This window comes from Perissodus microlepis, chromosome 12 (assembly GCF_051167445.1).
Source record: "Perissodus microlepis isolate ML-2025 ecotype Zambia chromosome 12, ASM5116744v1, whole genome shotgun sequence".
NCBI lineage: Eukaryota > Metazoa > Chordata > Actinopteri > Cichliformes > Cichlidae > Perissodus > Perissodus microlepis.
This window is the reverse complement of record NC_140472.1, coordinates 19,889,913-19,906,791: the sequence shown is the minus strand read 5'-3', so window position 1 is coordinate 19,906,791 and position 16,879 is coordinate 19,889,913. Positions and strand designations below refer to the sequence as shown.

The 16,879-nt window shown below is 40.2% G+C and overlaps 1 protein-coding gene and 1 pseudogene across 2 annotated transcripts; one reads left to right on the top strand and one right to left on the bottom strand.

Moving 5' to 3' along the window:
• Nucleotides 1-1,015: 1,015 nt before the first annotated feature.
• Nucleotides 1,016-11,217, bottom strand: LOC146376221 (kinesin-like protein KIF24; annotated as a pseudogene). The gene is made up of 15 exons (XR_014801849.1): nt 11,120-11,217; nt 8,739-8,848; nt 7,977-8,660; nt 7,607-7,775; nt 7,389-7,486; nt 6,823-7,032; nt 6,488-6,575; nt 5,194-5,315; nt 4,945-5,050; nt 4,783-4,854; nt 4,569-4,678; nt 2,429-4,381; nt 1,877-2,297; nt 1,636-1,729; nt 1,016-1,568 (listed from the first exon to the last, which is right to left on the bottom strand). The product of XR_014801849.1 is annotated as a kinesin-like protein KIF24 (transcript).
• Nucleotides 11,218-13,029: 1,812 nt separating this feature from the next.
• On the top strand, nt 13,030-16,283 carry LOC146376220 (Rieske domain-containing protein-like). The gene is made up of 4 exons (XM_084947096.1): nt 13,030-13,353; nt 14,851-15,072; nt 15,178-15,212; nt 15,357-16,283. The coding sequence occupies exons 2-4, from the start codon at nt 14,877-14,879 to the stop codon at nt 15,645-15,647; spliced, it is 522 nt and encodes a 173-aa protein (XP_084803222.1). The 5' UTR covers nt 13,030-13,353; nt 14,851-14,876; the 3' UTR covers nt 15,648-16,283.
• Nucleotides 16,284-16,879: the final 596 nt, after the last annotated feature.

Genomic DNA, 16,879 nt, shown 5'->3' with positions numbered 1-16,879 from the left:
CGTACTCGTTCCTGTGTGTGAGCGCGCTTCAGCCTTACAACAGGTGGTAGTTCCATCGACTCAATTTTAATGTTTTTTTTTTTTGTTTGTTTGTTTGTTTTTACCATTTCTATGTGGAAACTGATCGTCTACCTCCATCTCACCCTATCCCTAGTATCCTTCCCTGTCACACTACCTTCTCCATGTCCTCCTTTATTACGTTCATGAATTTTCTCTGTGGTCTTTTTTTCCTTCTGGCTGGCAGCTCCATATTCAATATTCTCCATACCTCCTCTGCACATGTCCAAAACATCTCTACCTGAGCTGTCCCTTTATAATCTTCTCCATCTTGGTGATGAAAATCTTTACAATTTCTTCTCTGTCCTGTCTTTTTGTCAGTGCCACCATCTCCAAACTATATATCCTATTACTACCACCTTCTCAACCTTCCCTTTTACTCTTGCTTCTATCCTTCTGTCACAAACCACCTCTGACACTCATCTCCACCCCCTCCACACTACCTGCACTCTGTTCTTCACCTCTCTTGTGCATCTATTGGTTTCGATGTCTGATCCCAGGTATTAAAACTCATCCATCTTCACTACCTCAACTCCTTGCATCGCCACTGTTAACCCGTCTGCCTATCTTTTATGTACATTCTCTGTCTTTCTTTTATTGATTTTCATTCCTCTTTTCTGCAGAGCGTACCTCCACCTCTCATCTTTCTTCCAGCTGCTCCCTACTCTCACTACAGTTCATAACGTCATCTGCAAACATCATAGTCCACAGAAACCCGTGCCTGACATCATTTGCCAGCCTGCCCATCACACTGCAAACAACAACAAGGGGCTCAGAGCCAATCCCTGATGTAATCCCACTTCCACCTTGTCACTTCCACCACTTTTTTGTTCTCCTCATGCATGCTGCTTTCATATTATTTATCAGAAGAGTCAGCACAAAACTCAATGTCAAATTGAGCTTAGATAAAAATGTAGAAGGATGTGCTATAATTTTAATACAAATAGGTGCTTGGGTATACTTTTTTTAGTCCTTGTTTTATTCATTTTCAGTTGCACTCTGTGGAAAAATGCGCACACATTACCCAAAGTTAAACACTGACATTTAAAGAGGAAGATTTAAAATTCAGAGATCACAACATAACAGATATCAGCAATCTTGAAATCTTAAAAATGTAACACTAGAAAACAGTCTGCTAAGCAATCAGAATTCCATATATATTACTGTCACCATGAAAGAAAAACATATGATTGCACGTTTCACCAGTAAAACCCTTAGTGCATCATGCATTTTGACATCAAACACATCAAGTGCAATTTACTTAAACATAACAAAGCATATATGGCCATATATGTAACAAGCTGCAGTTACTGTTGTCACTGAAAACACTGCACAAAAACATAAGTATTATTAACTCAAATTCAACTAGTTGATCTGTGATTGTCTGCTCCCTGTGGGTGGATTGAGGTGATGGGCTTCAGATATGGCTGCAGCTGAGCTCTCATGCTGTGTACACACCGAGCCTTTTTCTCCATGATTTCCTCCAGCTGCTGGACATATTCTCCAAATGCCTAACAGAAAAAGAGTATGTACATTTAAAAAATGTAAAGAGTTGCTTTTGTTGCTTTTATTTCTCACCATATCAGGCTGCTGGCACAGAAGCTTCCCCTCTTTACGACATAAAGCTTCCATCTCTTTTAGCTGCTCCCAGTGGGCCTTGAATATACACCACCTAAAGTTAGAATGGGTACAAAAAAATATGCATTAATGTTTTATTAAACTAACCCCTTTTTGTGCATCATTCTAATATTATTAAATACACAAGAATATGTTTGTGTTATTTTAATATTTTTTGGATGATTACACTAACAAAACCTACTTTGCGTGGTCTAAGTCGTCCAGCTTAAACAGCTGGATCGTGGGTCTAACGTGGTGATTAGTGGTGCTTTCGTCATCATTAAACTCTCCAAGATTGTTTGGTTGGAGTGAAGAGGTTGAGTTGGAGGGATGCTTTGAATATACTGTGTGACACTGGCTTGCTGGTGTGTAACCTGAGACACTTTCTAATTGTGGTGTTAAAATGGAAGCTAATGGAAGTTTTTCGTGGTTATCATGTGCATATTCTGGTGGAACTTGTGCATCATTTGTCATTAAATCCTGTAAACTGGGTAACCCTTGCACAGAAGTGCATGTAGATTTTTTAAGTGGTGATGTAGGAGGTTTGTTGAATGTAGCTGGTGGTGTTTGCTTCTGATTGCTATCTTGATCCTGTGAGGAGCCTAAAATATCTTCAGGAATACCTGCACAGGAAAACAAAACAAGGTTGTGGACAGACCTGTTCAAACACACACACACACACACACACACACACACACACACACACACACACACACACACACACACACACGACCATCAGAATTTATACTTATACCTGTGTAACAATTACTGAGATGTACGTCTTGTTTTCCCTCTGTTTGATTCGTAGCTGTCGTAGTGTCACATAAGGGAGGGTAGTGCGTCTTTACCTGTGGCAGTTCCACGAAAGACAGTTGCAAACCTGTATTCTCGTCCTCTACAACTTCCTCCATCTCTTCCCACTTGTTGTATTCTCTATTCTCATTAAGAGGACTGAGCAAGGTGTTTTTGTTGTCCCCTCGCAGGAAAGAGATTGTAGCAGCCTGTTGATCCACTTGAAGCTGGGAGATGCTGAGGGGCTCCATGATGGAGCTAAAAGAATCCACCTGAGTCTCATTTTGAGGTAAAACCAACTTTTTGACTTCTGAATGGTTATGTAGCTGAGTGTGAGCTGGATTTTCTGGTGGTTTGTTAAGGGGCTCAGTAGGTGTGATGGAAGTAGTGGAAGGTAATGTAGCTGGCAGTTTAGGATTAGCAACAAACCATAGTTCTTTCTCTCTCTCTGTGTTTGATGGTACTGCCTCTGGGATGACTCTTGTACACTTTGATTCAAAAGAGGCAGCACTAAGCACTAAGCATGAGGCTGTTGCCCTCATTGTTCACGTGAGCAGACAATAAACACCCTTTTTGAGCTGCTCCCCCCTTCCCAGCACTCCACACTCCATCAGCTGGGTCATCTGAGGCATTCAGTCCTGCCACACCCACTTCCAGTCTGTCTTGTGAATCAGAGCTGTGACACAATTGTGTTTCACTTGTGTCAAAGCAGACAGCACCTGCTGTCCCATTTGAGATCCACACCCACCTACCTTCTCCCCTCTCCACCTCAGCTGGCCTCCTCTCTTTCCTTCTTTGTCTTTCTTCACTTGCTGCCTCAAGCGACCTCCTCTTCTCGTTTCTACCCCTTTCTTGTTCAAATCCTGTCCATGTTCCTTCCAAAGATGCCCTCGAGTTTTCCCCAACACCACCACTGTCTCCATTAGCATCCTCTTCACTAATGTTATTGGAGATCGAAGAGGTTTCAGTTTGTAACAGAATCTCAGCGCTGGGAGAAAACACCCATCCTCTGTTACCATTAACTCTATCTTCAGATCTGGTTGTGTATCCATCTAAAACCAGTTCCAAACCATGATTCGCATGGGAAGAAATGGAGAGGTGAGAGACAGAAGGCTGAGTAGAGGAAGAGGGAGATGGATATATAGAGGGTGAGGAGAGTTGGCTGGATAAAGAAGCAGAAGAGGGCATAAACTGCTGCAGCTGCTTGTGATACCATCTCAGATGCCTCTCTCTTTCCTTATCCCTTTCATTGGCCTTTGGTAACTCCCTTTGTATTATCCCTTCCCCTTTACTATTTGCATCTCCATTCTCTCCACCTTTTTTTATTCCACCTTTCATAGCATGTTGCTCATGTTCTTCTTCTCTGAAACAGGAGTCAAATTTACTTTCAGTAAAAAATGAATCAGTCTCGTGAGCTTCTCCCTCTTTTTGCACCTTCCATACACGCTTGTCTTTTGGTTGTCCCGACACAAGCACTGCCCTGGGGCTTTGCTGACTAAGAGACTGTCTCTCCATAGTTTTTAAACTGTCATTTCCTGTTCTCCCCCCTTCTAATTCATCTGCTCCATTTCTCCGATGCCTTTTGTCACCTATTCTCAGCCAACCTCTAACTGGAGAAATATGTTCAAGTCTGATCTCTCCCCTCCGTCTCGCATTTGCTTCCTCTCCACATTTAGTGTTCTTGGGTGTGGAGCAGAGAAATGCACTCCTCACGGGTGACCTTGTGGTAGGAGTTGTGGGACCGAAAGAATTGCTTTGTCTTGTTAACTTTGGCTTCTTTGGAGGACTTTTCCCTCTACTGCTAACAGTGCTACCAGTGGTGCTGCTGAACAGGTTTTGTTTGGGTGAGGCTGCTGTCTTGCCTCTGTTTCTTCTTCTTCCTCTCAGCCCTCCTTCCCTTTTCAACTCTTTTACCCTGAAAATATTAAAGAAACCTTGATTGTAAAGACTGAATTTAATAGAATTTTCCCTTTCATACAATATAAAATCAGAGGACTGAAACCCGGCATGGCTTTACACAATAAAGATATCAATAAATATTTTAAGAAACTAATACAGTATATTAAATTCCCCTCATTATACCTGGACATGTGCACACTTACCGGTCTGCATATCTCAGTGTATTAAGTGTGTGCTCCGTTGCTGTGTGACCAGGTGAAATGTTGGCAATCATGCATGTCATTGAGTCACCGACAAATGAATCTTTCAAAACCTAGAAAAAGAATTCAGTATCAAAACATAGAGGATCAGTGGAGAAACCAGAAAATCAGCTATATGATGCATACTCGTGTCACTATTTCCATCAGCTTTTACTACCTGAGTCAGTTTGCTCTGCCTAAAAGGTGTGTGCGATTGTTTCTGATCAAGTGACCGGATACATTCTTTAAGCTGAGGGAAATAAAAATCAACAATGTCAATGAACATCCTTGACTTTATGTTGGGCCTCTTAGTGTGTGAGCACGTATCTGTATAGCTTACAGCCAACAGACTCTGGTTGATCTCAGCTCCCTCCATGCGGCTCTGCCTGTTAGGTTCTTTGGCATCGGATGCTCTTTCGCTTCCTGCCAGATCCACAAACCACATTCTACACAGACACACACACACACATGCTAGGTCAGTCATTTTACACCGACACTGTTGCCTTGTTTGATCTACTAATCAATAATTCAAGTATGGTTTCAGAGAAAGAAAAAAGTAACATCATGAAGTGCGTTACCTGTCACTCACCTGCCAGCTATCTGCTGGTTTGAATCTCTAAGCTGAATCTGAAGCAAGGCATGGGATCGAGAAGAGAGTGGATTCACGCCACTCATCCCCTGTGTCCGCTCGGCTGTACCCTGAGAAATCACCTGAGTAAGAGGGGAGAGATGGAAACTACTCTTACTAGGTTGAGGAGATTGCAGAAATCTAACTTACTGTTAGGTAATATTTCACGTATTTAAGGTTATTAAAGACAGAGGTGGGGATCACAGAAAAAAAATGCCCATGAGACAGCAACACTATCAAAATGACTCTGGTAAGTCAAACTGCTGGGGGAATCTGTTTAGAGTGCTTGCATATTTTAATAAAAATTTCAGTATCAGATCATATTGATATTGTGACTTACCCCAACCTAAGATAACACTGGTACACCTGTGAGACCATAATATAAAAGTGAAGTGCAAGAACAACTGCTACACTCAGTTCAGTTATAGCTGGGGACCTGTTTCTTATTATTTCCAGGGAGAAAAGATCTTGGAATCTTTCTGTGCATTAGCTCATCTGTTCCCAAGAAGCAATGAGGTCACGCCATTGTCTGTCTGTCCAGAATTCACAGGAATTGCTTCGCCTCCCACAGTATTGGTCAGATTGAGTCAAAGTTACAAAAAATAATGACCTAACAGATCTTCACCCAAATTGTATTCAAAGTTGAGGTCATATTCTGCATTTTAAGGACCCTTTTCCATTTTCAAAGCATAATCATCATACACACTGCATACAATTTCACCAAATTATCATTCTTGATGGACTGAACAATATTAACTTCAAAGCATTTAACAGAGTCATTACTGTGAGATTATCTATGTTGATTTGCATGCACAAAGTGATGAAGAAAGAATTTTATTATGTTATTGGTCATGATCATGGAGGGAGAGGTCCGCTCACATTACTATGGTTGGGGCCTTCACATTAGCATTACATACTATTTTCAGTAATCTGGTCAATGCTATAATTTGTTGATACACTCACATATACTTATGCTTTACTACTGACCTGAGTCATAACGCTCCAAACCTCAAACACTTTATTTGGTGTTGAAGTAGATTAATTTGTCCTGCGACCCTGCTTGACCTATCAGTAAATTTTATTTCTCATTACTTCTTGAAATACAGCCACACACATTAAAATTAACCACTTTTCTTTCTGTAGTTCACACACTAAAGTAGCCAGTGAATTGTGATGGATCATAAGCCAGAAACACTAATATGTCACAGATTTTTTTTTTAATAATATAACTTATTGTAAAGAAAATCAGGCAAACCTCTAGCAGAGAGCTGACTGAGTCCACTCTGACATCTCGCAGCCCTGAAATGTGAACCACTCTCTGTCCATCCTCCCTAGCAAATAACCTGCAGAAGAAAGAAAGAGAAGGATTAAGAGATACAAATACAGAAGAAAGACTATGAGGCTTTGAGCAAAATACTAAATAAAGAAGTGAGGACATCCTAGATCCAGGCATATCAATTTTATGATAATGTTACCAAAACCTAAATGACCTCAGTGAGATAGAGATTATATGAATTCCCCCAGTGCAGCGTCCAGCTCAAAAATCTGCATGCACTTTTAACACAACCCCCCCAAAACTTAAACACAGACCTTTTTCTGTGGTCCAGGAGGTCATACAGCTGACCACAGTAGATCTCGAAAAAGCTGACAAACACCAGCTGGTATGAGTGTGTGGCTGACAGGTGAGCAAAGATGTCCTGAACTGCCAGAGCATACAGTCCTGGAATGGCAGGTGAACCCAGCATGGTGTGAGTCTTTCCTGCACCTGTTTGACCGTATGCAAAGCAAGTGACTTTGCCTCTGTGCTCACACACACAAAGAAGTATAGACGATTAGGATACACTGATACAAACAATGTCCTTAATGTGGTGTAAATTAATACCTTTAACCTAATTCACTTTTTTTAAATTGGGCATTTTTGTACTTTCTGCCCATACTGAGATGTACTGTTGTGCATGTTTATTTCATTTAACAACCTGTACTGGATTTTTTATTATTTAGTTTATTATACTTTAAAATTTGTTAAATTAAAGTTGCACAAAGTCCATTTAACTAAAGCATTGGCACTGCTTTTTTTGGTGTAATGATATGCTGTTTACTGCACACTCAATCAAGTTAGTACAACTCTAGCAAGATTTCCATGAATGCAACTCTACCCTTTGAGCATGTGCTGCACCAGAGGATATGCTGTTTGGTGATAAACCTCTTCGTTGGAGCTTTTCTCCCCAAAAACTTGGTCAAAGTAGAACTTGTGCTGTGTGGACAAAAAAACAAAACAAAAAAAGCAACAGGAAAGGTTTGAAAAGGCCTTAAAGTAGTAATTCAAATACCGTGACATTGGTTAGAGTACACTGTCTCCTCTCTGCACATTCACCTGCAGTATGTATTGTGAGAGATCCACGGCTTCCTTGACTTCATGGACAATCACACACTCTCCACCTGGAGTTGTCACAACATCTGCCTCTCTTTGTCGGCTCTCGGTGCATGTCAGTGGTCTTTTCCTCACACACACCTTAATCCGCTGCTCTTCTGCTTGCCTGGCTCTCAAATTAGAGTTAGAATTTCAATCACAGTAGAAAAACTCAATATTATAAAGAGACACTGTTATAAAGACAATGACAGTCATCAAAAATGTTGTCTCATCAGTGTGTTTACATTTGCTTTTTTCTAACTGTCATTTATGTATACTGCTGTCATCAATGACATATTCAGTTTAAGTAGAGGACAGTATAGACCACACTCACTGTTTGCACTGAGCAGGAGGAGTACTCATTGGTAGTCCATAGTTATATCCAGCTGTTCTCTTTGCTTCATAAACAGGTGTTGGCTTACACATGCATCCATCAGTGTCCATTTCTGTATAAAGAGTTTTCTTCCTTGTGGTTCTTTTTCTGTCTTTGTGACCCAAAGGTTTGTGATTAAATGTGTTTGATGTCACGTTTGCAGGCTTGGCTTTTGGCCTGTATTGATGTTGCACAGAGGTAGCAGATCCTTTTTTCCGAATGGACTCCTCATATCTGGCATAACTCATGTTAACGTGAACAACAGGATGAGACAACCGCTGATGATGATCACTGGTCTCATTACTGAAATCAAGTCGCCTGCGAACATGTGATGGTCTGGCAAAAGTGCTGGCAATTATATTATTGACAGCAGCTCCATTACCATCTTCATCATCAAAAATACTGTCACTATCATGACAAAAGCTGCTATCCACTATAGTGCTGCCTTCGATTCGTCCACCATGGCTATAGTGATAATCATCATCATCATCATATCCAAGGCCCTCCAGATCAAAAGTTTTGACAAATTGGACAAGTTGAAATAACCGAGTCCTGTCCTCCATTGTATGTATCCCCAGCAGGGGGTAGTCCTCCATGGTGAGCACTGAGATGTGGGCTGTACGACAAACACCCACTGAGGTAAACCTGAAGCACAGGAAAGGAGGAGGCAAATTGTTTTATAGCAGAATAGTGCCAATTTGAATGGCTTGTGGTTGCTCTTACCTGGCATAGTGATGCTGTAGCCCGACCGCTCTCAGACACTCATACAGACAAAGTGTCATTTCCTTCTCTTCCTCTTCTTTCCCTTTTTCCTTTACTTCACTCCACCTGCCCTGTAAGTGGCAGAGACATCCCTCAGTATTTTCGTCTTACAGCCAATGACCGGTCATTGTGTCATTACTACCACACTGCTCTGTTGTTGGTAAGCAAAGCAGAGGATACTGGTAGCAGGTCGAAATCTGACACTAGGCCAGCAAGGAGAAAGGGGAGTGCGCTGCAGTCGTCACACATTTCTGTACAGTAGCAAATACGATAAATATAGCAAACACATGCAAACAGCTGCTGGCTTCTACACAGGACTGACCAGTTGCTGCAAAAGCTCTGCAGTAAGGCATGAGAGACAGCCTCTTCTCCTTCATACATAAACCACAGTCACTTTGGTGAGTCCATACTGGGATTTCATGCCCTGCCTTAGTAACTGCAAAACTTCAAATTGTGCTATATAACTTACTGAATGGGGTTTAATGTATATTCATGTCTGCAGAGCATAAAGTAAATGGTGAGGAAATCCCAATTCCTATCACCTGAAATGTGACTGATCTACCATTGAACAGATCTGTCACTGTGTATCTGTGTGTCACTGTCATCTGTACTGTCACTGTGAAAACATCCAGTGCTTCTGGACTGATCACGTGTCATTGTTTTACAGCTGTTAAGGGTTTTCCCCCCGTTTTACTCTCTTTCTCTTTTGCCGTGACTTTCTTTTCCCCACATGTTGAGGTGGGCATGTACCACTCCCTAGCAGAGCCACCTGGTTTCCTGCTCTTCAGCCAGTGCACTAATTTCTAATCTAATCATTACTTATCAGCACTTAAGAACTAACTCGAGCTACTGTTCTCTGCCAGATTGTTATCTATGGTTGTGGTAATAAGGCTTTTTGATGTTTTCTGAGTACGTTGCCTGCGCTAAAGTCACCTGTTTCTCTAAGTAGATCTGTTTGTCAGCTGAAGAGCTCTCTCCCTGTGGATAGTAGTTACCTGATATTCTGAGCTGGTCTGTTCCTGCAGAAAGAAACTGTGGACTTACTCACCGAAATACTAAACTGCCTGCCTGTTTGCCTGGATTCAAGTAAGAATCCAGTTAAGTTCAAATATCAAACACCTGAATCTTTATCAACAAAATGAATGAACCTCCTAATCAGAGGCTTTCCCATTGCAAGTCTTAATGTTTATTTTTAAGTTCCTGTTCAATAAATCTTTGAAGCCTGCAAGCAGTGTCTGTTTTGGGTCACAGCTGGTCATGACAGCATGGATGGGACCAGTGCTGGAAAGTAAGTAGAGTTACTCAAGTTCTAGACTGAAGCACTTATGCTATGTTGCTTTCTATTACCACTGTATTGGAGGCACTTATTGCTCTTTGTACTGCTTCAGCTTCAGCTAGTATTTATTTTGCAGTCATAGGTTATTATTATAATAAAAATTTTAACCTAAAAATAAATCGGTATACCATTATACATTACACTAAATAGAAATTACTTAAACAAATCAGAGACAGAAGATTTGTTCATATTCATCATCCGTCCTCTGAAACACTGCGAGCAAGTCAGGAACCTTGGAATCATTTTGGACAGTAATCTTATTTTTGGTAATCATATTAATAATGTCACTAAACAGCTTTCTACCTATTAAAATATTTTGTAATTTAAGCATTTTCTATTTTTAATATATTTTATTTGAAACTGAATCTGTGAAAAATGTGTCATGCATTAATATTAATATAACATATAGCATTAATATAAACCAGGTTATTCTATGGTAATGTTCTATTTGAAGGATTATCCCAATCACTAGTCGGATGACTTCAACTAATTCAGAATGCAGAAGCGAGAGTCCTTACGTATAACATACGTAAGGACAGTTCAACACAGAATTGCCTTTAAAATATTTTTATTAGTCAAGCTCTCAGTGGTTTGGGTCTATTATCCAGAACTGAATCTAAATCTGTTGAGGAAACTTTCAATTCTCTGGAACAAGCTGCCTGCTGACCTGAGGTCAATTACAACTGTGTATAGATTCAGAAACAAACTTGAAAAATTTTAATCCCATGGTTCTCTAGATAACAAAACAGACATTGACATAACATATTAATTATGTAATTATGATTCCAGTTATAGCTGGTAGATATAATCTTTTAGAATTTTCCTGGACTCCCCTGTCTGGTTGTTACTGCCGTCCTGTGCCACCACGGTTTAAAAATCCTGGATTCGCCCCTGAATGGATCCCACTTACATGCTTGTGCTTGGTTTAGTTTAAGAAGTGATTACGCTAATTTTGACACAAATAAGTTTTCTTTTTATAAAATGCGAAAATCACTACGAAGCTTACCAGATCAAGTCCAGACCACGCAAAGAGCAACAGATAGCCGCAAACGCAGAGCCAACTGAATAGATAATTTGATTTTTCACAAAGTTGCTAGCTTCAGCAGGACCACTATTTCCGTACACGGAGAGGGTCTCCATGACGACGGAAACGGTTGAGGAAGAAGAGCGTTTTGTTTTCCCGCTGCTCGTCCTCACGGAAAAGAGGAAATGTTAATGTTAACATATTTCCGAAGGACAGCCGGTCGGTTCAGCATGACAGAGGGATGATAATCCTTCGGACGGCTTAATGCCCACCAACAAACCCACTAAGACAGAAAGCCTTCTTACAGGTATTACAGCATACTGAGAGATGGCAGTACTACGAGCTACAGTATATTTTCTGCGTTAATATAATATAGAGTTTTAAAACTGTGTTTTTTTGTTTGTTTGTTTGTTTGTTTGTTTTTTGGGGGGGGGGGGGGGGGGGGGCTTGTTTTACTCAGTCTAGATAAATCTTGTATACATATATCCTCAAAGACAATGACACAAATATATCTGTCGCACAGTTCCAGGGGATGCAGTCCCGGGACCAGAGCGTCCAATTCAGCCCACTGGATAGCTGTTCGAGGACAATGACTGTATAAATTATTTATTATATGCTCATTGGTCAGATTACAGTGAGGTCATTAAGTAATAAAAAATGTTCGGCTAATGCAGGCCAGTGTTGCTACAGAGAAGTAAAAATGAATGGAAAGTAAACATTTTAAAGCATAAATGCATAAAATCCTGTTGCACTTACAGTGAGTCAGGATACAAGTTTTTATCCTTTTCTTCATCCAATAGGATCTGTCATGTGTCATCGATGCATTTAATGACAATGAATGTAAAGACTTACATGTAATAAAATTGGATTTATTTTGCATGGTTCTCTCAAGGTTATTATTCTTTGCTAGTTTATACATTATAGTTTTTCTAGCATAGTCCAGTTTAGATCAAAATGGGATATATGTGGCCCATTAACTTAAATGAGTTTGACACCCGTATAGGCAGACAAAATGTTTACACTCTGATACACTCCAATACGATTGTAAGCTTCTTCATGGTTGCTTTTGGAGATAATTGCAAGTAGAAAGCCAGTGGTTTAAAGTTGCACTGTCTATAAATTAAATATACAGGTCAGTGCAAAACCCGTGATGCAATCCTCATTTCGTTATATTTAGCAAAGAATATGTAAAAAAAGAAAAAAGCTCTTGCTGGTATCTTACCTTTGGCATTTATTTTTATTTATTTATTTTGTATATTAAAGAAATGGGAAAGTTTATATGCTTTCCAACAAGCTGCTAGTAACAAAGTGCCTAAACATACAGTTTAACATAGGTTCATTGTTAAGTTGTCTGTGTAGAGAAAACACTTTCTTTAGATGCATTTATGAGTGATTTATAAGTCAGTGTTAAGTAGATTAACAAACAAAAAGAAATTCCTCCGAAAACGGTCCAGTGCAAAGACTGGGGACTGGAAATGAGTAAAAAAGGAGCAAATTTCCTTAAAAAATAAAAGAAAAAAGAATCTCCTAAAGACTGGCCGAACGACTGCCTAGAAGCACTTAAAAATCACAATAAAGTCTGGCTCCTTGGAATCAAAATATAAAGAAATGCTCAAGACGTACACAAATGGGTGATAATAGACTTCTTCATCTTGGTACTTGCTTTTTATTGTATTTGTCCTTATTAACATAATTATTGCTCCTTTTTGTGTGAAGCTTTTTTTTCTCAATTCAATATGCACTTGTGCTATTTCAGTGTGTGCGGACTGCACTGCTGTATCATTTCCCACAAATTTTTAATTTTCTGTTATTCCCCTATTTTGTTTTGTCTACCTCGCATGACTAAAAAAATATCTCAACACGCAAATATACACACTAATTACGCAACAGTGAACTACTTCGGACAGATTTGCCACGAAGTGAAATGTTCTCTGAAAGTTTTTTTCTTTTTTCGCATTCTGTATAGTTTCACCGGGGACGTATTTCGATGTAACACACAACATTGGCGCTTCCTGTTCAAACCTCAGACACTCGTAGATTTCTTGAAACTTCGACGTTTAGTTTACGTTTTATAATTTCACACATGTCCAGTTTTCTCAGGAGGCCCGTTTTAGAAAGATAACGTGCTGACACGTGATCGAAGCGCTCTTCAGCAGCAACGAAAGAGACCGAGCATGACAGCCGCTCATTGACTTCACGGTGAAACTACAGAAAAGGTAATTAAACGCTTTATGGAGTTGGCGTTTTAGAGAAATAGAGCTGAATAGAATACGATAGAATAGAACAGAACGCGTTACTCGTTATGTGTTTCTTATGTGTAAATGTGAACCTTATTAGCTAGCATATTTCTGTGTGTTTTAGTCACACAACCCTGGTTTCCTCCGTCAGGTTTGATAGATGAAAACAGGTGACAGGAGAGTATCCCTGGACAAAATACAGACTTCTTACATAATCTGTACAAAGCCAGTCAAAGTGACAGATTATCGCTTCCGAAAGGATTTACAATGTTTGTTTGTTTTTTAAGTCAGTATATGAACTTTGGAAAGGAAAACAGTTTCTTCTTCTTCTTATTATTATTATTATTATTATTATTATTATTATTATTATTATTATTCATAATATCATCTAGGTATATATAAAAAATATTTTTCAGTAAATGTGCAGGTTGGTGAAAAGAAGATGTCTAACTATAACTGTACAAAAAGAACATTAGGTTGTTTACAGTGTTCATCCATGTGACTTCAGCAATGACATCAGTCTATATCTCAAATATACCAGAATAACCAAAAACTCTTCATGGCAGTTATATTGAAATTGTCTGTGGGCAACATGAAACCAGATTTACACTTATTATTTTGATTTGGGAGGAGGTGCTGGCCGTCGGATTGGGGTCTGGGATGCGGGGCCTCCCTGCTACTGCAGATAAGGAGGCGGTCTGCTTTCCTCCACCCCTGAGAGAAGGGTTACATCTCCTGGGTGTGTGTATGGTTTGCCCCTCTGGGGCAGGGGTACCCAGACCTGGGATACAGAGTATGTTTGGGGAGTGTGAATGTGTGTACAGTGTCTATTTGTGTCTGTCTCCACGTCGGGTGAGTGCTGAGTATTTGTTTGTGTATATGGGGGTGGGAATGCACGGTTGTGTCTGCATGCGTCTGTTCGTCTGTGTCTATATGTCAGCTTGGGTCTTAGACTCCACCTCTCTGGGAACATCTCAGGCTCTCCGAGGTATGGAGACCTATCTCCCCTCACCACACTCCCTGCCAGTGGCTGATGCCCTCAGATGTTGGTGTATTGGTGGTTCTTGGTGTCTGGGGCTGGGCGCTCATGTATGTACCGGCTCACTCCTGGTGGCCGATTGGCGGGGCCTGGCACCTGTGGCCCAGCTGGGCTCCTTCCGGGGTTGGGGTGCTCTCAGGCCTCTGGGCCTGAGGCCCGGTGGCCAGAGGACTTTTAACTGTATTTTCATAGGTTTTACAGCTTTTCCTTTGGATAATTCATACTACTCTGAAGAAAGTAGTAGGTAGACAATTAAGTGACTTTACTTGTATGAAGACATCCGAGGGGTTCTATGTGTAGTTATAAAAAGAGACAGACAAACACTATGTTTTTTGTGTGTTTTGTAACTGGAGTGTAATAAGCAGTCCACATAAAATAAGAAATTAAAGTGATCTTTTTGTTCTTTTCATAAGCGTAATCTTTTTCATTTTATTCAGAATATCAGCTATAAGAAGAGAGCAACATGTCCTCTGAGGAGGAAATGTCTCAGACTTCTTCTGCCTCTTCCTCCTCCTCAAACTTGTCTACCTCCCACTTCATTGGAAAGAAGGAGGACATTGTCAAAGCTGGCCGTGTGACAAAGCTGGTGAACGGATGCAGAGATGTGCTGGTCGTGCATCACCAGGGGCAGCTTTATGCAATGGACGTGCACTGCTACCGTAAGTACTGCTTCTGCTGAGATAATCCATAGTACATTGCAGAGTATATGTTCTTCTACGGCTCGTCGTTGATGTCCATAATGCCACGTTTTTTTTCATGGACAGATTCAGGTGGTGCTTTACAGTATGGAGACGTTGAGGTGAGTTTTCTGCTGTTTATTCTGATTACTGGTTAAGAAAAACAGTCACCTTTTGACTCGTTTACTGTAAACAGCTGTGCATAAGTCTGACACTCAACCTTTTCTGTAATATCTAAAAAATCTTTTGACCTGTGTTACCTTCAGGAGTTCAATGGACGGCTGTGCATCGTGTGTCCTTGGCACAAGTACAAGATCACCCTCGCAGAGGGGGAATCGCTTTACCAAGCTGTGGACGACCCTACAGCCAAACCGCTGAGGACTTACTGGCGCTCCAAGGGTGTCAAACAGCGGGTTCATAAGGTCACTGAGGTCAGCGGGGATGTGTACGTGACGCTCAATGACTCTGGCGAAGCCATCGAGTCAGACGTCTACCAGACTGAGAAATACAGGCGCGCTTCACTCAAAGCCAAGCCGAAAGCCAAACCCAAGACATAACCTTTAATGCTCCAGGGACAATTTAAGGAGCTTTGCTCGTCTTCCACTGACTCTCTGATCTTGTAATAATATAGAAAACATGGTGTTCTGCAGACATGCATAAAATCAGTAAATATCTGGCATGGTGACTTCCTCAGGAACTCTTTATTTTGAAGCTGATACAAACAGCTGACCAATACACAGTTTGTTTTTAGTTATATTTTCTAAATTATTGTTATTTTTAAACAAAAATAATCATTGTGTTTCATTATAACTTTATATGTGAATTTTTATAATTGTTGTTATTATTATTATTATCATTATGTTTTTATTGTATTTATTTTTTTTCTTGTTATTAAACTACCTTAATGGCGATCAATTTTTCCAGAAAAAATGGGACAGTGTGCAAAAAAAGCAGAATGTAATGATTTTGAAAATCATTGAAACATTAACTATTTAACTCAAAGTATGATGAAAAATAAAACATGCATCGTCTAATCTTATCTGTTATGCAATAAATAACACAATTTTAAGATGATTCAAAACTGTAACTGCTTAAATTGTGAAATCTACAGCAGCACTTCAGCACTTGCACAGCTTCTCAGGTGATCAGTTAGTTAAATTAAACTGATAACCCCCTGTCGTGATACTGTTGAATTTTATATATCTAATAAATAATTTTCTGTAAAAGATTTAAAAACTTACTGTGTTGTTTTTTTCTAGCACATGAACAGGATGATGATCTGAAGCTTGCAAAGAAATATTAGAATTAATTTATAGATGGAATTTCCATCCATAAATGTATTTTACAGACCGCCCTGCCTCCCGCCCTATGGTAGACTTGTAGTCAAGACCGCCTAATCCGAGACCAAGACAAGACCAAGACCAGAGGGTATCGAGACCATGACAAGACCAAGACCAAGTCGAGACGAGACCAAGACCGAGACAAAAAAAGTCTTTAAACTGCAGCCAGATGCTGCTTCGTTTACGGGTGTCAGGCATATTTATGTGTTTTTGCTTTCGCACAGCCCTCCTCACCGCTGTCTACTGTCTCACTCACTTACTGAGAGGACAGACGGATGCTCCACTTGACTGTCGCGTCTCTCACCCTCTCTGTTTTTCACATAATGATATTATCCTATATCCTCGCATGTGATTGGCCACAATATGGAGTGATTGGAGCATAACTGAGCCACTTTGTGAGAGCTGAGCAGCGAAAGGAAATTAAGTGAGGGTAGAAATGATTGAAAGAT